Raw genomic sequence first — 21,330 nt, 5'->3', positions numbered from 1 at the left:
TTTTATTTAATATTCAAATGGCCTAGGTGATATTTCCACCTAAACTTATGACTGAAAATGTAATGAGATTAAATAATCATCATTTTTGGTGATTTATTTCCTCTCAGAGAAATGCTTATCCAAATGCTGACACTGTCTAAATATTGATGGAAAATTACAAAAGGGAACAATTCAGATTCTAAACACACACATAAACCAACCTCCCTACAGACAACAAAAAATGTTTTTGAAAACTCTTGATGCTAAGAGCTGTGGTTCAACACCTATAATCTTAGCTACTCAGGAGGCAGACATCAAAGGCCAGCTAGAACAAAAAAGTCAGTGAGATTCATCAAACCAGTAAGCCAGGCATACTGCCACAAATCTGTCATCCCAGCTACATAAGGAAGCCATAAGTAAGAGGATGGAAGTCTGAGACTGGTCCTAGACCTACCTCTCCTGCAAATAACACAACTTGAGACCTTACCTGAAGAACAACTAAAGCTAAAAGCAAAGAAAAGCTTGGGGTGTGGCTCAAATAGTAGAGAACAAAAACAAGGTCTAGGCCCAAACCAAGTACTGACTAAAAACAAAAACAAAAACAAGAACAAAAACCTTAAAACTAAATTGTAGTGACCTATGTCAAAATGTAGTTACCTATTTATGTAGTTACCTATGTCAAAATCAAACATCTTTAGCCTAACCACATACAAAAAAAAAGGCTTAAATAAGGAAAAACAAGGAGGTGGGCTTCAATGGCTTATGCCTGTAATTCTGGCTATTCGGAAATCTGAGATTTGAAGATCATGACCCAAAGCCAGCCTATGCAGGAAAGTCTGCGAGACGCTTATCTTCAGTTAAACTATGAACCTGTTAGAATTTTGGTTATCACCATTGATGACTAAAGACTAGGTCAAAGTACTTCCTCCCTTCAGTTTCCCAGACTTAGCAGAGTGCTAGTACATACTAAATGCTAAATAAATGGTGGCTGAGGTAATTTGATAACTGTATATATTTTTTCTTTTTGTGACAGTAAGTGATAAACATGCACGTGAAATACTGAAGATACCTGCAAAATAGAAATGACAGGCAATGATTTTTTTTTCCAGGTTAACAGTAAAACAACATACACACACACACACACACCAAACTTTGTTTTAGTCTTCCACAGTGCCTAACATATGCAAAATACAAATGCTCTTGGAGGAGGCTCAATCAAAACTCTGAAAATTCAACAGTTAAAATTGGCAGATAAAGTCAGGTGCTGGTGGCTCTCCCCTATAATCCTAGCTACTTAGGAGGCTGAGATCTGAGGATCGTGGTTCAAAGCCAACTGAAAAGTCCACGAGACTCTTATTTCCAATAAAATACAGCCAGAATAGTGCTGTGGCTCAAGTGGTAGAGTGCTAGTCTTTAACACAAAGAGGTTCAGGGATAGCCCAGGCCCTGAGTTCAAGTCCCAGAACTGGCAAAAAAAAAAAAACCTGGCCTATACACACCTATATTATAACATTTTTCTTAACATCTATAAATGATTCCTTAATGCTCAGAATTTCTTAAAATTTTTCTAGCTATCCAGGTGGCTATCCACTAGCTATCCGCTTGTGGCTCATGCCTGTCATATCACCTCCTCAGAAGGCTGAGATCTGAGGATCGCAGTTCAAAGCCAGCCCAGGTTGGAAAATCTATGAGACCTTTATATCCAATTAACTACTAAAAACCCAGAAGTAGAAGCTTGGTTCAGGTGGTACAGTGTTCAGGAACAGCATGCCCAGGCTCCAAGTTCAAGCCTTAAGACTGGCACACAAAAAAATTCCCCAGCAAGGCCAATGTCCATTTTCAGACATTTATAAAGAGTAAAGAGCATAGAGTGGCCCTGTAGCTTGCTCACCAGCAGAAAGTAAAATGCATTTACTTTACCCAGTCAATGAGGGGAAAACATAAAGCAACTACCTACTTAAAAGAGCTCATATTCCAGTAGTTGGCTTCCAAGAATTAAGAGCCTCAAGTTTTGTTTTTGAACTACATCACTTTTTACAACGTACAACTTAAATCACTCATCTCTAGAGTTCATCATCTCTTAATCCTGAAAAAAAACTATTATTTTAATAAAGGAAACAATATTGAAACACTTAAGTAAGAGTAGTCAAGGTTCCCTTTAACATTCATCTTATTACTAAACATGGTTAAGTCTTGTGTAACAATGAATCAATTTTTTTCTATTAGTCTTTTTCAAGAAAATTATAAATTTCTTTTATCAATTCAGTAACAAATTCACTTAAAAAGTAATAACAAGGCATTAGGTTCCCAATCAGATACTAGAATTAATACATGAATTACCTTTAGTGGTCCCTTTATGTGATCATCCTGAACTTCCACTGTTGAAGAATCATGTCTAAAGGTCACCTAGAAATTATAAATTTAATTAGCCGCCAAAAATATAATCAAGCAACGTAAGTACGTCCATGTAGCAACTACTCATTTTTACTATAATACAGTCAGCTGTCTAATATAAATGTGCTTAGCCACATTAACTGAAAAATTATTTAAACAGATAACTGCCTAAACTATGTCTTTTTAAAAAGAGAAGTATCAAAATATCACATCTAAATTACTTCATGTTCCACTCATCATACTTTATTCAATACTATGAGCAATTAGTTCTGTTGTACTTTTCCTAAAAAATGAACAAAGAGAAGATGTAGATATCTTATAGACTACATAATTTGTAAAGGCCTTATGGAACAAGCAAGAGCACAAATTTTTGTTCTTCTTTTGTTTTTTGGCATATGGTCTCTGTGTGTATTCCAGGCTGGCCTCGAACTCTCCATCCTTCTGCTTTATAGCTTCCCACATATTAGAATTACAAGCATGCACCACCAAGTCTAGCAGCCTCAAATATTTACTGAAAACTAAACAACACTTAATCTTCAGAGGTAAGGATACAGCTCAGTAGTAGAGTGTTTCAGCACTGAAGGAAAAAAAGAAAAATCTTCACAACTCTAATAAAGTAAGCATGATTATTCTCATTTTGTTGGTAAGAAAACTAAGGCAAAGAAGTGGTCAAGGATCACAACAGTATTACTTGGTAAAGCTGAGATTCAAACACTGCAATCTAGCTTCAGATATTTACTGTATTTTATAATCCATTCTACAGAGTGGAAAATGGACATGAAGACAGTAAATTCAAATAAAAGTTTTAATTTTAATTAGCTGAGTTGATTGGCTATAGTGGATTACATCACAGTTGGATGCCAACCTCATTACCTGAGACCTCATCTTCATCAGCAAACATAGCTGGGTATGGTGATAGGTGCTTGTCACATCACCTACACTGGAGATGTAAACAGGAGGATATACATCCCAGGCTGACCTGGGCATAAAGTAAAACCCTACTTTGAAAATAACAAATGAAAAAGGGGGTTGAAGGCATGGCTCAAATGGTAAGAACTTGCCTAGTAAGCAAGAGGCCTATGTTCAAAATCCCCTACACCACTAAAAGGATTTTAAAAAATGAAATGAGCGTCGGGCGCCGTGGCTCATGTCTGTAATTCTAGCTACGCAGGAGGCTGAGATCTGAGAATCAATCACGGTTCAAAGCCAGCCCAGGCAGGAAAGCCCGTGAGACTCCAATACACGCTCAGAAAACCAGAAGTGGCGCTGTGGCTCAAGTGGTAGAGCGCTCGCCTTGAGCTGAAGAGCTGATGGACAGCGTCCAGACCCAGAGTTCAAGCCCCCAAACCGACAAAAAAAAAGGTAGAAACAGAAGAAAACAAAATTTAATTATCTGGCAAAAAAACATGATCGCTTTCAGGATTTAGCACAGAAAAAGTTATTTTCTCTACATAAGACAAATGCATTGTTATAAGGATCAACCAATTAATATGCTCTATCAGACTTCTATGGTTATCATCATTTCAGGTAACAGGCTCACTCATAAACCAGTGATGAAAGAAGCTAGCCTCCACAGCATCCCAAGCACTTCCTTGTCACACAAAAAGTATTATCACATTTAAATCATGTAGGCAGCATCTGTCTTCCTTCAGTTAAACTTTTAACCACTTACAAATGGTAACTAGTTCTTGATAATCAATGTCAATACCTTTATACTGCTTAGCAAATAAATGCTCACATAAATGAAAACTAGTAAGGAATAAATCTATACACAAGTCTGTTTAAAATGTATTCCCTTTTGCTGGGTGCCAGTGGCTCATGACTGCAATCCTGGATACCCAAGATGCTGAGATATAAGGACTCAGGTTTGAAACTAGCCAGGGCAGGAAAGTCTAGGACACTCTTCTCTCCAATTAACCACCAAAAAGCTAGAAGTGGAACTGTAACTCAAATGGTAAAGTATAAGCCTTTAGCAAAAAAGCATAGGGGCAGCACCCAGGCCCTGAATTCAAGCCCCAGTAGTACCAGTAAACACAAAAGAATCAACACCAGAATCAACAACTCTATAGATGTATACCTTTTTCCATCATTATCTAAGACACCATCAGTTTTAAGTGGCATTCCAATTTCATGGATAAAATAGATGAGGATATCTTAAAATCAATGAACTGTTTTGCTATAATGGCCTCAAATTTCTTAAATTAGAGAATCAATAACTTCTAAGGTTCTTTCCAGCACTAAAACACTAACAATACAAATAACACCAACTTTATATAGTGAAATGGCATTCAAAAAAATCAAATATGGTAGGGTGCCGGTGGCTCACATCTGTAATCCTAGCTACTCAGGAGGCTGAGATCTGTGGATCATGGTCAAAGCCAGCTGGGGCAAGAAACTCTGTGAGAATCTATCTCCAACAAACCACTAGAAAACTGGAAGTAGTGCTGTGGCTCAAGTGGTAGAGCACTTGCCTTGAGCTGAAGAGCACAGGGACAGCACCCAGGCCCAGAGTTCAAACCCCAAGACAGACCCCACCCCCCCCCCAAAATCAACTATGATAATCAAATCTTATTCCTATTAACTCAAATAAATAATTCTTTGGCAGCATTTCTACAACCATTACTTCTAGAAACTCACTGTGCAAAAAAGTAATTCTTCAGTACACCCAATATCAAATACTTAACAATTTACAAAGATCTACATATACTATACCTTGACTTTGACAAGTCTTTTTGCTGTCTTGATTTTGGCTTCACAAAAGGCGCCTCGGTATTTGGCACTTACATCCGTGCCCACTGTCAAATAGGGAGGCTCATCAAGGGCCTAAAAATGCAAAGAAATATTATTAGACTTAAACCGCCTAATTCCCACAATCAAACCTCAGAATAATAGATCTAATCCTGTTATAGCTATGAAAGGTTGTAGTAGTACAGGCTGTACTTTTTAACAAGCCAATCTATAAAATATAAATTAAAAACAGTAATGTTTATCATGTGAAATATAAAAGCATCCTTTTCTTTTTTCTTTGTTATATTTAAGTAGTTGTACAAAGGAGTTGCCATATAAGAGTTTATGAACACAAGGTTCTCACCCATCCCTCCCCACTCACCTTTTTCCCTTACTTTTCTTAATTTTGTAAAACAAAGACACCCTTTTCCTATTAAACACATGATCCTTGAGCTCACTAACAAAACCACCCTTTCATTTATGGATCCAAGCACCCACTATTCACTCATTTACTCAATAAAACATTTCTGTATTGTAGACTACTTCTAAAGAAGCGGTCCATTTGCTAGACGGCAAATCTTAACAACTCAATGTCTGAATAAAAAAACCTCTTGTAATATTTAAGCTATATCTTGGCTGCCATCCAAATTAAAATTAGACCTTATATTTCTATAGGTAACCCTAAGGTAGTATAAAAGAAAGAAAAACTGTACTCAAATTATTGATGAAAACTCTTTGAAGAAATCCAATCTGAGCCATCTCAAATAAACTACTGAGGCAAAACATTCAAATGCCTTCCTCTGAGTTTACTGTTTACTTTTCCACCTGAAATAATACATTTCTCCACTATGGTTTAGTTTTTAATAGCCCTAATCTAGCTCTTTGAATCGTTTGCACAGCATACATTTCAACATAGGATCTAATAATTCTAATGAGTTCTTCTGCTTATATCAATTAGTTCCATAACCAAAGGAAAAATATATAAGCATTTTTTCTCAAATTGTTTCACGAGAAATACTAGTAATATCCCAAGATGGTCCTAGAGGCAGCAAGAATTTGGAATTAAACAAATGATCTTTTCTTATCTTTACAAATTCATTGTCATCCTTATTTAAATATGTATATTTGCATATGTATAAGTATGTATATACATTTATAAAAGCTATGTGTTTGTGTGTGTAAAGAAATTCTCTAAAATATTATCTCCCTTATTCAACTCACACATTGAGTAACAATAATGAACTCTAGTATAAGAAGTCTTGACTCTCAGGGATGCTTGGCTGCATAGTATAGCGTAATTGTTTAGTATGATAGGAAAACAACCAAGACTATATACTTGTTCTTAGTCTGACATATTTTTGTCCAAACTAAAAGTATATAAGGCATTTTGTGGGGAATTGGCTAAGATTCCTTTGATCAACACTAGTACTGAGAGATTTATCTGTAAAGCCCAAAACAAAAATACAATATCCTCTTATTTTACCTTTTTGCTCTGATTCTGTGATTTTGGTCAATAACACAGACCATCTCAAAGGTTAAAGTAAGATGTTTTTATACAGCACCTCAGCACCACAAGAGAAATTAAACTACAAAATGACTACCCTTTGTTTAGCAAACAGAACAGCTTTCTAGTTGCCAGGGCAACAGCTATTTCACAGTTATCTTGTACTGCTTAAGCAATTAGTTTTCTAGTCAATCTACTAAATGATCTAACCAGTACCTAAAAATCACTGATTTCAAAGAGAACTCTGAAATGCATAAACGATTTTCAAATCAGCTATTGGTAGATTAAAGAATCCTTCAAGTTAACAAATGCCAGGGAAGTATGAAGTGCATAAATAAATCAACAGTAATCTCTAATGTGCCTCTACTACACCAAATGCTTAAGTTTTAAAGAGGAAAAGAAAAACAGCTAATTTTTCAAATAGCTGGCTAACATTGGTACTGTCTACAAAATATCAGTTATTCAAGATCAATTATTTGTGTGTGTGTATATGTGTGTGCGCGCGCACATGCACACATGTGCACACATGCGAGTCTTGGGGCTTGAATTCAGAGCCTGGGTACTTACTACTGTCCCTGAGTTTCTGTGTTCAAAGCTAGTGCTCTACCACTTAAGCCCAGCTCCACTTCAGCTTTTTGGTGCTTAATTGGAGATAAGTCTCACAGATTTTTCTTGCTCAGGTTGACTTCAAACCATGATCCTCACACGTCACCTTCTGAGTAGCTAAGATTACAAGTGTGAGTCACAGGAGCCCAACTCAAGATCAGTTCTTTGAAAAGCAAACTACCACAATATTTTATTGAGGTAGTTTCTTTGTACAACTATTTGTTTAAAAATCCATCAACTAACTTGGCCCACAAAATATGTATAAATATTCTTAAGTCATAGAATTCATTCTAATTTAATACCTCTATAGCATTAAAAGCCTTTTGATAACCAGGGTTACAATACTAACACATGCACTGATGTGGTCCCAAGCACACATTTTGTTAGGGTGACCTCTCAATTGTTTTTGGTGTGCTGGGGGTTTAACCCAGGGCCTCATGAACTCTACTATCGAACTATATACATCTACCCTTCCTTATTGTATTTTAATGATTTGTTATCTAAACTGATAACCTAAAAAGCAGATACAATGTTTTGTTCATCTTTGTATGCTCTTGTCCTAAAATAACACCTACACAGAAAGGAAGTATTTGTTAAACCAAAGACATTAGATGTTCACTATGCACTTCTAAATGGGATTGCTCTTAAGTAGGAAAATACTTATATTTCACAAACACCTTCTACTGAAAGGCACCTTACACTGGGAGGCAAAAATTATGAGCTCTGAATGAACACATGAATTCAAACCAAAGTCTGTAACTTAAAGCTGTATGACCCTTGGGACAAATTACTTGACTTTCCTGATTTAGTTTACATTTTTAAGATAAGAGAGTGATGATAGTAAAAAATATGTTTATATATTATATATTACACACTAAACATAATGTGTTAAGTAAAATACATTTAAAAATGTTAACTGCTACATATAAGTAAAATGCTGACCATTGCCTGATGTGATAAACACTCAATGCATGGTCTGCCTTAAATTGCTATCCTTACAATTCTTTTTAGAACAGATTTGTTTAACAGTTAGATGATGTAGAAATTAGTAACAGAAGCAGGTGACGAATAGGTATGAATGAGTACCTATGCTATTAAGTCTTAGGAATATAAGACTAGAGAAAGAAATATAGGGAGGACAGCAGTGGTGCAAGGCCACAGTAGCAATTTGTCTGACCAGGCCGGGTTGCTTTCCAAATAGTCTGGGGAAATATTTTCTGGACTCTCAAGCTCCCACAAAATACTTTTATCCACAGTGCTAGAATCAGAACAGATGATGTGAGTGTGGCAGAAAGACATCCTCCTAACTACATAAACCTCAGTTAAATATATTATAGTAAAGTTCCTCTGAGAAGACCCTGGCAAAGAAGGAAGACACATTTTTGCCTCCAACATAAACAACAAAAAAATACAAAAATAGAAATCTAATACTTCTGTGTGGGAGTTTACAGCAGTCCTGAGACTGCTCATGTCAGAGAAACCTGCTGGAAAGACTGGCTCTTGGAAGTTGACGGGAATTTCTGAATGATTCTCACCATTAATTGTTAAGAGTGTCTCACTGCGCTGTATGTATGTACAAGCAGTATAATTTATGCATGACACCTGATTCCATTCTCAGAGTCTGGAATTTGGACATGTATAAGGCACTGGATGACAAGACAAAACCCCGTATGTTGAGTCTTTAATAGGCATTTCTCAGTTAGCAACAGTTCTGCATTGCCACAATTTCTGGCTGGGGGAATTGTGTGCCTGGAGTGACCCTAAGGAGAAGTATGTGCCTAGTTTACTCTCAGACGTTACCCTATGCACTTTTGCTTCCTACTGGTGAGGCTTTGTATCTTCTTGCTGCAATCAATCAATTATAAATATAGCATACTGAGTCCGAGTCACCTTAGCAAATTACAAGGATGTTAGGGAACTGACCATTGCTTCTATCATAATCACATATCAAGATAAAAACACTGCTAATACTATCAAATTTGGCATGTTCCTATCACTCTCACATCATGCATTAATGAAATATTATTTCCATTTCTTGCTGTTTTTAACATACCCAGTAAGCCTAAATGGAATCACATACAAAATCCCTGGGCAGTAAAGAACAGGACACACGCACGCATGCACGCACGCACGCATGCACAACCCACTAAGGAAAACTGATGTACTACTGTTTCACAACATAAAATACCTTTTGGGTAGAGCCTATCAAGAGAAAATGGCTAAAATCTGGCAAACATAAAACCTACTTTGAGCACACTGGATAAGTACCTTAAAGGAATAGTCATGATCTACTACTGGCTGAAACTAAGTCACGGAGTCCTAAGCAACTTCAAATTGTTATTTTATATATTAAGATCTAAAACAGTGGAGGGGAGGGGAGAATTCGCTGATGGCTCCTGCTACCAATTCTAGCTGGCCAAGAGGCTGAGACCTAGAAAACCTATTTTCTTTTTTTTTCTTGTCGGTCGTGAGGCCTTTACTCTGGGCCTGGGCGATGTCCCTCAGCTCTTCAGCTCAAGGCTAGCGCTCTACCACTTGAGCCACACAGCACCAATTCCGGTTTTCTGGTGGTTAAGTAGAGATAAGAGTCTCATGGAGGGCTGGGAAGGTGGCTCAGTGGTAGAGCGCTTGCCTTGCATGCATGAGGCCCTGGGTTCAATTCCCCAGCACCACATAAGCAAAAAGAAAAAAGCCAGAAGTGGCGCTGTGGCTCAAGTGGTAGAGCGCTAGCCTTGAGCTGAAGAGCTGGGGACAGCACCCAGGCCCAGAGTTCAGGCCCCACAACCGGACCCCCCCCCCAAAAAAAAAAGTCTCATGGATTTTCCTGGCCAGGCTGAGTTTGAACAGTGATCCTCAGATCTCAGCCTCCTGAGTAGATAGGATTACAGGTGTGAGACACTGATGCCTGGCTGGTAAATCTATTTTCAAAGTCAGCACAGGCAGAAATATCCGTAAGACTCCATCTCCAATTAGTCAGCAAAATGCTAGCTCGATTTTACAAAGGATGTAACAGGCTGACAACAATCTACAACACTGACAGTGAACCAATCCGCCACAGTATGCCTCTTATCTCAGCCTCCTGATTAGCTCGGATCACAACAGTGCCCGGCAAAAAAGAATGTTATATGATTTAAAAAAAAAAAAAATTATATATATATATATATATATATATCAAGCAGTAACAACACAGAGGAGTATCAGAATCAGGAAAGACCTTACAGTCACAAAATTCTGTCACTAGAATCAAATTACCTGTTACAGCTCAAAGAAGGAGTTACATATGTAAATACACCATCCTGATGGAATCTAGATAAACACAGCATTTCCTAAATACAGAACTGAAAAAACCCAATTACAGAACTGAAAAAACCCAATTACTTGGGTTTGTAGTAAGACAGGAACAATATAGAAGATACATACTTGTCCTTAAAAATTTCCTTCTACAAAGGTTTGATAATCATTTCTACAATATATTCTTGAACAGCTTGCCTCCCAGGACTGTTTTCAGAGTTTAAAACTTTTGTGCTAACCAAGAGGTGACAACTGTCAAGGTAAGGACTGCCAACTTTAAAAACACCAACTAGATATATATAGAGTGAGAGAGATAGATACAGATACATAGCTATATAGAGAGATAAAATAACAAACGATTTAAAATTGCAGTAACTCAAGACCTCCTCTAAAGATTTTCTACAAAGACCCTTTGGAAAACCATACTAAGTAGAAAAGTCTACTTAAAAAGTAAGTTCTACCATATGCTGGTGGCTCATGCCTATAATCCTAGCTACTCAGGAAGCTGAGATCAGTTTGAGGCCAGCCTGGGCAGGAAAGTTCAGGAGACTCCTATCCCCAATTAATCAGCAAATGGCACAAAGTAGAGCTGTGCCTCAAAGCACTACCCTTGAGCAAAAAAAAAAAAAAAAAAAAAAAAAAAGGTCAGGGACAGCACCCAAGCCCGGAGTTCAAGCCCCAGCATTGGAACAACAACAACAAAAAAAGCGTTTTATTTTACAGAAAAAATTCAGTCATGAAACAAATGAAGAGTTAGGCAGCTTTCAACTTTTTTTTTCAATACTGTACTATAAGCTACTACTATTCTCAACATGCAAAGGTCAGGAAAGACATAAATTCTACAACAAAACCTTGCCTTTAGGAGAAAAGTGAATGGCAATAGTGAAGCCCCACTCTCTGGAAGGACCACAAATCACTGTTTTGCTTCCTGAGGTCAAGCATAACTCCAGATCTTGATAAGCCACTGAAGTCTGCTTGAAGACCACCTGGCCTCTCCTCACCTCTAGCCACAACCTAAGTTTCTAGCACATAGGACCAACCACAAAGCGTCTGTTAATTCTACCTGCATACACTGGCACATAATTTCCATCTTAGCAAAATTCTTTTGTGGTAAACAGAAAATATCAACCCCATTTTACTGAGGGATTTAAAGCATCTTTTTGCTAAACTAAGAAGGCTGTAGCAGTCAGAATAATAACTTAAATGAAAGGCCTGCATCCTAATCTTCAGAAGGTTATATTACTTATCAAGGGAAAGTTTAAATAGCAGGTTATCTACCAACTGACCTTGGAATGGAGAGAACACTCTGAATTATCTGGATGGGTGTACTGTAAACACAGACTTCCTTACTGATGGAGGTAGTCAGTGTCAAAATCAGAAATACTAGGCTGCTGTCATTTCAGAATGAATAGAAAAGCAATGAGTGAATTTATCTATTAAAAGCTGGGAAAGAGGGCTGGGAAGGTGGCTCAGTGGTAGAGTGCTTGCCTTGCATGCATGAGGCCCTGGGTTCGATTCCTCAGCACCACATAAGCAAAAAGAAAAAAGCCGGAAGTGGCGCTGTGGCTCAAGTGGTAGAGCGCTAGTCTTGAGCTGAAGAGCTGAGGGACAGCGGCCAGGCCCAGAGTTCAGGCCCCACGACCCGACCTCCCCCCACCCAAAAAAAAAGCTGGAAAAGATAGAAAACCAACTCTCCCCAGGAGCCTGATTAAGGAATCCATCTAGTAAGAACCATGCAGGGCTGCTGACCTGCAAGTGAAGTACAGCAAGTCTGTGTTGTTTAAACAGCAACCAAATTTGTACTAATTTTTACAGCAACCAGAAGAAATGAATAGAGTCCAATCCTGCCACCATTATGCAAAAAAGCAAATTTTCTAAATGGCTTTGTATCTTCATACAGTAAGTCAAAAGTAAAATTTAGCACTGATATGTGTACACAAACCTTACTGGTGGCTCAGCCCTGTAATCTTAGCTACTTAAATAGGAACAGTTCTCATAACCAATCAAAATAACCAATAATCTTTATTACAATCACTGAAAGTAAAATTTTAACACTGTTGACCACCATTATATACTCTTGGCAAAAAACTTTCAGTAAGATTTATGACGATATCAATATTTTTCCAAGTAACAGACCATGACTAAGTATCTCTGGAAATTTTTCTAAAAGTCACATTATTTTCCTATGTCAAATGTGTCTTAAACTTACAGCAACACATGCATAGCCTGTTAGAGAAAGTAGAAACTGCCTACACAGAACAATTGTCAAGTACAACGGTAATGTTCTCTACAGCTTTAAAAAGCTGCCCACTCAGCAGAGCCCTGAGGTCACCAGAGTCTCATATGTATGTACCATCTATACAGTCTACAGATGCCCTGAACTTACCAGAATATGTGCAAAAATACTCTGTGGTGTCAGGCACCAGTGACTAACACCTGTAATCCTTCCTAGCTACCCAGGAGACTGAGATCTGAGGATTGCAGTTCAAAGCCAGCCCAGGTAGAAAGTCCGTGAGACTCTTTATCTCCAATAAACCACCAGAAAACTGGAAGTGGTGCTGTGGCTCAAGTGGTAGAGCACTTGCCTTGAGCTGAAGAGCTCAGGGACAGCACAGTGCCCAGTCCAGAGTTCAAGCCCCACAACTGACCAAAAACAAAATCAAACAAACAAAAAAACCTCAGTGGTCAGGTAATAAGTATTTACTAAGTATAACTTCTGGAAAATAATGTTCTAAAATCACTAAGGAACACTAAGTATAAAAAAAAAAATCAGTTCTCAGTAGTTATTGGTAGCTCACACCTGTAATCTTCATTACTTAAGAAGTGAAACCTGGAAGGCCAGTTTGAAGTAAGCCCAGGCAGGAAAGTCCTCAAAACTTAGTCTCCAGCTAATGGGCAAAATGCCAGACTGGAGGCTGGCTCAAGTGGTAGAGCTCCAGCCATGCGGACAGTGGCAACATGAGGCCCTAGGCTCAGATCCAACACTCTACTCTCTCTCTCTCTCTCTCATGTGAGCACGTGTGCACACACAAACACTACACATATACTATAAAAGATAGGACTGGGCTAAAAATATGTGAGCCAGGAAGCTGGTAGCTCACTCCTGTAATCCTAGCTAAGGAGGCTGAGATCTGAGGCTCGCAGTTCAAAGCCAGACTAAGCAGGAAAGTTCATGAGAAGTGGAGCATCTGTGACTCAAGACATAGAGCACTAGCCTTAAGCCAAAAAGAAAAAAACAAAAACTCAAAGAGAAAATGCCCAGATCCTGAGTTCAAGCCCCAAGACTGGCCAGAAAGGGGGGGAGGGGAAAGGATGGAGGGAAAGGAAAAGAAAGGAAGAAAACATGTAGATTATCAGAGCAATCTTTTTCCTATAATCATATATAATTCTTCTTTATTATTATATATGACATAGAAGTCCATTGAATAATTATCCTAGTTTCCAAATAGGAGGGTGTTAAACAATATTTGAAGATATCTACAGCTACTGTAATGTGATACAGAAACATCTGTAATTTCTATTACTCATGAATCATAGAAACAGTTGCTGTGGTTTGCTGCCCTCGCTCATAATTGAAATACGTGATAGCTTCAGTTTTAGAGTAAGTGAAAATAAAGATACTTTTATGATTTACATTTATAAAATGACTAAAAGCCAAAGACCCTATGTTCAAAATTTCTAACTTAGAAGATTCCATATAATACTGTAGATGGTAAATTTTCTTATTGGCTAGTTATGAGGATAAAATTTTGCACAGAAGATTCAGCTGAACTTTCAAATCATGCTTCCAATTTTTTTCTTCAAATTTTATTTTAATGTCATTAAAGCATCTGTCTTGACACTCCAAATGTAAATACACAAATTTCAGGCTTTGTATAATCCCTTAAATAGTATCTTTTTAGGCAAGGTGTGGTGGCTCAGGATGTAGAGATCAGGAAGGCAGTTTGAGGCCAGCCTCTGGCAAAAAGTTAGCAAGCCTCCAACACAACCAGTAAGCCAAGAATGGCAGTACCCTGTCATCCTAGTTGCACAAAGTAGAGATCTGCCCCAGGCTAAAACACAGAGACCCTACCTGGAAAATGGTAGGGGTAGGGGCCTCATCCCTGTAATACTAGGTGCTTGGTAGGCTAAGATATGATCAAGGAAAAAAAGCCTGCAATACTCCATCTCCAAAGACAGATTGGAGGCATAGCTTAAATGGCTGAGTGCCAGTTGCGCAAGCAAGAGCAAAACCCGAGTTTAAACTGTACTATCAAGACAATAGTAGTAGTAGTAGTAGTAGTAGTAAAGCATTTTTACAATAGTTACGTTACTTGAAACTACCCATTCACCCTGTCCATACAGAAAGATTATATGTGGAATTATTTTCAACTGGGTGGGGAAAAAGAGCTGCACATACAGGAAAAGTATTTGCTAATGCAAGAGGAGAAAAAGAATAATTCAATCAGGTCCAAAAAATTCTTCCAAATGAATAAAGTATGCTTTTTAAGAGAAGTCATCCAGACTTTAATTCTTTTGGATAGATAATATCTTTGAAGAAAAGGGAGAGTCTAAATCCACAGAGCTAAATGACTTCAGTACTCTTTTCTGCCACCACGAACCAGTCTTTGCATTCAAACTACCTTGCAGCAATATAGCCTGAGGATTCATTTTTACCTACTTTAAAAATGTAAGCACTTGGGGCTGGGAAGGTGGCTCAGTGGTAGAGCACTTGCCTTGCATGCTCGAGGCCCTGGGTTCGATTCCTCAGCACCACATAAGAAAAAAGCCGGAAGTGGCACTGTGGCTCAAGTGGTAGAGTGCTAGCCTTGAGCTGAAGAGCTGAGGGACAGCACCCAGGCCCAGAGTTCAGGCCCCATGACCGGACCAAAAAAAAAAAAAAAAAAAATGTAAGCACTTCAAAGACTTATACTGCTTTCTTCAATTTATGACTAATTTTCAATCTATCAAAGGTAAATAGAAGTAAATTCACTGTACTTCATTTCATTTCATAGTTTTCATATACAAAAGAATGCAAAGTAAACTAGCTTTAAAACTGTTTTCTTCAAAAGTAAGCAGAAAGTTCCTAAACTATACTCACTATCCAAAAAGACATGAAAAGATCACTAAATGGTAACAACTTCCTTACTTCTAATAACTACTAGGGTTTAACACATGCCTGTGGGCAAATCACTTAACATCTTTGCATCTGTTTCTTCAACCATAAAATGGGAAAATGCTGTTGACCTGCCTCAAAGGGACCTTGTGAGAAATTACTATAAAATTATAAATTAAAAAACTATAAAGATTATGAAGATATAATGTACCACTCAAAAACACGTAATGGTAATATTAAAAGAATTGCTTAGAAACCAGTCTATCCCTGAGCTAGGTCTATCCTCTGGGGTCAATCTGCACTGGTCTGTCTCAAAATTACCCATTCAATAAACGTTCTTAGGCATTTAAGACCTTGATCATGTTATGCTAGCTCTTTACCACCAAGCTATATTCCAAGCACTACCCACCTCCCTTTAAAAAAAAAAAAAGTCCTTTAATTTTTTGCTGGTCCTCAGGCTTGAACTCAGAAACCTGGGCACTGACCTTGAGCCTCTTTGTGCTCAAGGCTAGTGCCCTACCACTTGAGCCACAGTACTACTTCCAACTTTTTCTGATTAGTCTATTGGAGACAAAGAGTCTTATGGACTTCCCTACCTGGGCTGGCTTCTAACCTCAGTCCTCAGATCTCAACCTCCTAAGTAGCTAGGATTATAGGCATGAGACACCAGTGCCCGAGTGACCCTTATTTTTAAATTATTTTTTATTGTTATATAAAGGTGATGTACAGAGGGGTTACAGTTACTGAGTCAAGTAATGTCTTTTTGTTGTTGATGGTGGTGATGGGGCTTTAGCTCAGAGCCTGGGTACTGTACCTGAGCTTTGCTGCTTCAAAGCTAGTGCTCTACCACATGAGCCACAGTGCCACTTCCAGTTTTTTGGTGGTTAACTGGAGATAAGAGCCTCATGGACTTTCCCGCTCAGATTGGCTTTGAAATGCTGTCCTCAGATCTCAGCCTCCTAAACAGCCAGGATTACAGGCGTGAGCCTGTACACTTCTTTTAGGATACTCACTCTGTTTTTCCCTCCCGTCCTCACACATACAAATTATACAGTTCATTTTCAACATAGAGTCTAGTTAGTACCACTGCTGTATTTGTTCAACCCTTTGTCCTTCCATTCCTGTACCTCCCTTACCTTCCTCCCAAAGGCAGATAACAAACAAAACAAAAGCAAACAAAAACAGTAACAAAGGAAAAAACCTTGTTTCCACTTCCTGGAGTTTATTTCAGTAAGTATTATTTTATATGTTCAGAGGCACATAGCATTGTGCCTATGTGTTCCTCCTCTGAAGCATCCTCCTTTGGTCTCACTATGTGTGGATGCCTAGAGTCCTGTATAATTTATTATGTCCTGGTATATTTTAGATCTAGCTTCTGTAAATGAGAGAAAGCATGTGCCATGTGTCTCTCTAAGCTTGGCTTACCTCAGTTAACATGATTTTCTAGGTCCATCTATTTCCTTACAAATGACCTAATATTATTCTTTCTAATGGCTGTGTAAAATTCCACTATGTTCCTGGGCTTTTTTGCTCAAGGTAAGTGCTCTAGTTTTCTGATGGCTAACTGGACATAAGAGTCTCATGGATATTCCTGCCGTAGCTAGTTCTGAACTGTGATCCTCAAATCTCAGCCTCCTAAATAGCGAGGATTACCCATGTGAGTCACCAGCCCCCAGCTCCAATTCCTTTTAGAGATCCAGGCTAGCCTCAAATTTGAGATCTTCCTGCTGCCACCTTCTGAGTGATGGGATCACCAACAGGTGCCACTATGCCAATTTACTTGAACTTCTTCAAAGGTGGCTATTTAATGAAAGATTCTTTTTTCACTACTTCTCACAACTTAATTTGTATTAGCAACATCATACAATTAAATTTCATTAATAGCAGCTATAAAAACAATTCATAAGGCTGTAAGAAGCTATATTACATTGTATAGTTATTGCAAAGCTATTTACCTCTTTGGTAATAATACCAGACATTCAAATAAATTAACAAAACTAACTGAACATCTACAGATTGCTAAATACTGCTCTGAGGCCTCCAAAGATTTATCTACCAAAACTTAAAGAATTTATATTAATAATTTTGTTGAAGAGTTCAAACCCTAGTACCATCAAAGTAAATATTAAAAATAATTTGGAAATAAGAAAGCATGTTTAATGTAAACAAAATATTGCTAAACACATCAAAAAAGAATGGCATAGATCTGTGCGAGGCCAGGAGTAATGACCCACACTTATAATCTCAACACTCAGGAGAATGAGACAAAAGGATCAAAAACCAGTCCTGGGCTTCACTGTGAGATCCTATCTCAAATAACAAACTAACAAACCACTGTAAAACCTATAGCAAAAACATTCAAATACGAAACAGAAATGGTTAGCCAGTCGTCACATGGCATTAGTTGCAGTACTCCAAAGAATCGGGAGTTCTAAGACATCTTGGGCTACTGAGCAAGATCCTGCTTCAAACATCAAAAAGGAAGGAAACAGAAGGGAAGGGAATGGACCAGAAAGAGAGGAAGGAAGGATGGATGGATGGATGGATGGAAGGAAGGAAGGAGGGAAGGAAGGAAGGAAGGAAGAAAGGGAGGGAGGGCGGGTGGGCGGGCAGGCAGGCAGGCTAGAGGTTGGAGCTCAATGGCAAAGCATTTGCACAAGGTTCTGAGTTTGATCCCTAGCACCAGTAGAAAAAGAGAAAGTTCTCTTGGTGAGTTATTTGTATTCTTAAAAAATAAACAACTCTAAGATAAAAAGTCCTGCCTCACTTTTAAGCTCTGACAGCAGCAGTGCCAGTCTTGAAGCCTCCTCCTGGCCCCAGCCCTCTTTTGCTTGGTTCCCAGGGACTCACCACTGCCAAATCCGAATAGTTACCTGATCAATTGTAGGAGAAAATTTTTGCTCTACATAAGCAAGCCTAGAGATGGATGTTTATTATCCTCCCCCTCCTCCCCGCAAAACAAAACAACAAAAAACTCCAGTGGTTCATCTAATCCAGTAACAACCCTGTAGGTCTAGAAGTAAATACTTTTCCATTAAAAAAATCTGATCTGAGTAAGATGGCAGTAGATTAGCAAAGAAGAAAAGTATTTTATTTGCTAAGTTTCTACACAAGTAAAGACTGAGGAAAAAAAAGATTAGAAACGAGAAAAAACGGTCCCTGAAATAAAACTAATTTTTCACCTTGCATAAACAATGTCTTGTAGAGTTTTAAAAGAAAACAGAAGTAACAGATTCTAACCTTCATTACAAAATTGCAACATTTGCCCCAAATTTTAAGTGAACTATTTTGTCACTACATAACCCCAAAATCCTATTTAAATCACTAGAATCTGTACATTCTTCCTAGAGAAATAACATCTACAATTTAATAAGAACCTACTACATAAATGCTGGTATTTCATGTAGTCACCCCAACAACCCCTTGAGATAAGTACAATCATTCTTTGTATGAGGACACTGGCCTTCTTAAAAAGAAAATTGTGCCAGGCACAGGTGGCTCACGCCTGTAATCTTAGCTTAGGAGGCTGACAACAGAGGATCGTGGTTCAAAGCCAATGGTGGCAGCAAAGTAGAAAAGTCCCTGTGAGACTCTGATCTCCAATTAACCACTTAAAATCCAAAGTGGTGCTGTGGCACAAGTGGTAGAGTGCTAGCCTTGAACACAATGAGGTTCAGGAACAGCACTGAGGCCCTGAGTACAAGCCCCACAAAAAATAAAAAGAAATTTGTATATAAAGAAAACTGCACATAGAGTTGCCACAATTCAATCCCAAGTCTTGATGAAAGACTTGGCTCCACCAGCTTATAAAATAATATAGGCGGCTGGGAAGGTGGCTCAGTGGTAGAGCGCTTGCCTTGCATGCATGAGACCCTGGGTTCGATTCCTCAGCACCACATAAGCAAAAAGAAAAAAGCCAGAAGTGGCGCTGTGGCTCAAGTGGTAGAGCACCAGACTCAGCTGAAGAGCTGAGGGACAGTGCCCAGGCCCAGAGTTCAAGCCCCACAACCAGACCCTCCCCCCCAAAAAATAATAGTAATACAGGCTCCTGTCAGAATAAAAGCTTCCATTTACCACCCAAAATCACGCCAAGTATACGTAGTACAAAGCATTTTCAATTTAGCATTTCACTTTAACACTTAACAAAACCTTATTCAATAACAATTATCTCCATTACACACACACACACACACACACACACACACACACACACACACACACACACACACACACGTGCACGCACGCACACACATACATGCCTCATGTCTATGCTCCTCAAAAATGAGTGACTTGCCAGGTGCCAATGGCTCATGCCTGTAATCGTAGCTACTCAGGAGTGCAGATCATGGTTCAAAGCCAACCCAGGCAGAAAACTTCATGAGACTCACATCTCCAAGTAACTACCAGAAAACTGGAAGTGGTCTTGTGGCTCAAAGTCGTAGAGTGCTAGCCTTGAGCAAAAAAGCTCAGAGATAGTGCCCACGCCCTGAATTCAAGTACCACAACGACAAGAAATGGTAAGTAAATAAGTAAATAAATAAACTTTTCCTTCTTTGTGCTTGTTTTATTATGCCCCTTGCTTCTATCAACCAGGCTAAAATATAATGATTAGAATAGCAAGATAAACATGAAATAAGGTTTCTGTGTTTATAGAAGTTGAATTTAGATGTTTCTACTTTCTAGCAAATTGTTTACATAATTCCATAAATTAGTATTTTCTTCCTCAAACTTGAATGCTGGCTCCAGTTTTAGTATAAAAATTACCACTTTTATAAAAGCCTCCCCTCTCTCTCTCTCTCTCTCTCTCTCTCTCTCTCTCTCTCTCTCTCTCTGCATGTGTCCGTGTGCATGTGCATGGGAGCACTGGTCCCAGGGTTTGAACTGGGACTGGATGCTATCCCTGCTCATTTGCTCAAGGCTAGTGCTCTACACCAGAGCTACAATTCTCTTCCTGCCCCAGCTACCTTCAAACCAATCCTCCTATCTCAGTCTCCTGAGTGATTAGGATTACAGGCTTGAGCCCTGAAAGCCTATTATCTTTTGTAGAAAACTTGAGTGTCAGGATTCCTTACACACTCCTGAGAACAGAAATATAATTTTAATAACATTTAATCACCTTTTAAAATTAAGTTAAACATACTGATTACTAGTTAAAGAGGTAACAAATACAATCACATTTTTAAATAAATGAAAATTTAAATTATTAAATGAATATATTTCAATCATTTTTGGAACAAAAGCTACTCATAGTTTGTTTTGTTCAACATTCACTGGGTTTAAGAAACCAAACCATAAAGGCAATATTGATATATTTCCCTCTGTCTTATATTCAAGTTTTATAAGCTAGACAGTGAAGCTTTGGCTGAGCGAGTATGGCTCGAAGGGTAGAGTGATACTTTGCACTTAGGTAATTGAAAATATTTTAATTATTTTTATTTGTACTGCAAGTTTTACCTAAATTTAGGCCTTCCATAATCTATAATCACTTAAGTATAAAAAGAACATGATTATGGCTTCCTTTCACAGAATATTAATGAGTACTTCTTACAGATGTAGAGGAACATCTCAAGAGATTACTAATTTTGTTTTGCCACATCAAAAAGAAGGCAGCAGTTCTATTTTTTTTTTTTTGGTCGGTCCTGAGGCTTGACCTCTGGGCCTGGGCGCTGTCCCTCAGCTTTTCAGCTCAAGGCTAGTGCTCTACCACTTGAGCAACAGCACCACTTCAAGCTTT

General features: G+C 38.3%; 1 protein-coding gene across 6 annotated transcripts in view; it reads right to left on the bottom strand.

Annotated features, from left to right (window-relative positions):
• The window catches only part of Arid4b (AT-rich interaction domain 4B), a 117,139-nt gene that overhangs the window by 85,237 nt on the left and 10,572 nt on the right, over positions 1 to 21,330 (bottom strand). For all 6 annotated transcript variants that reach the window (XR_006148363.1, XM_042685924.1, XM_042685928.1 and 3 more), the window contains exons 3-4: positions 5,086 to 5,196; positions 2,320 to 2,385 (exon numbers count right to left, since the gene is read on the bottom strand). Coding sequence is in view for 5 of the 6 variants with exons in the window: in XM_042685924.1 (XP_042541858.1) it covers positions 2,320 to 2,385; positions 5,086 to 5,196 (177 nt within the window). In the remaining variant the exon portion in view is untranslated. The remainder of the gene's footprint in view (positions 1 to 2,319; positions 2,386 to 5,085; positions 5,197 to 21,330) is intronic.

The sequence above is a fragment of the Dipodomys spectabilis genome, unplaced genomic scaffold (assembly GCF_019054845.1).
Source record: "Dipodomys spectabilis isolate Male_0828 unplaced genomic scaffold, ASM1905484v1 ptg000096l, whole genome shotgun sequence".
NCBI classification, from domain to species: domain Eukaryota; kingdom Metazoa; phylum Chordata; class Mammalia; order Rodentia; family Heteromyidae; genus Dipodomys; species Dipodomys spectabilis.
This window is presented reverse-complemented; position numbering and strand designations above follow the sequence as displayed.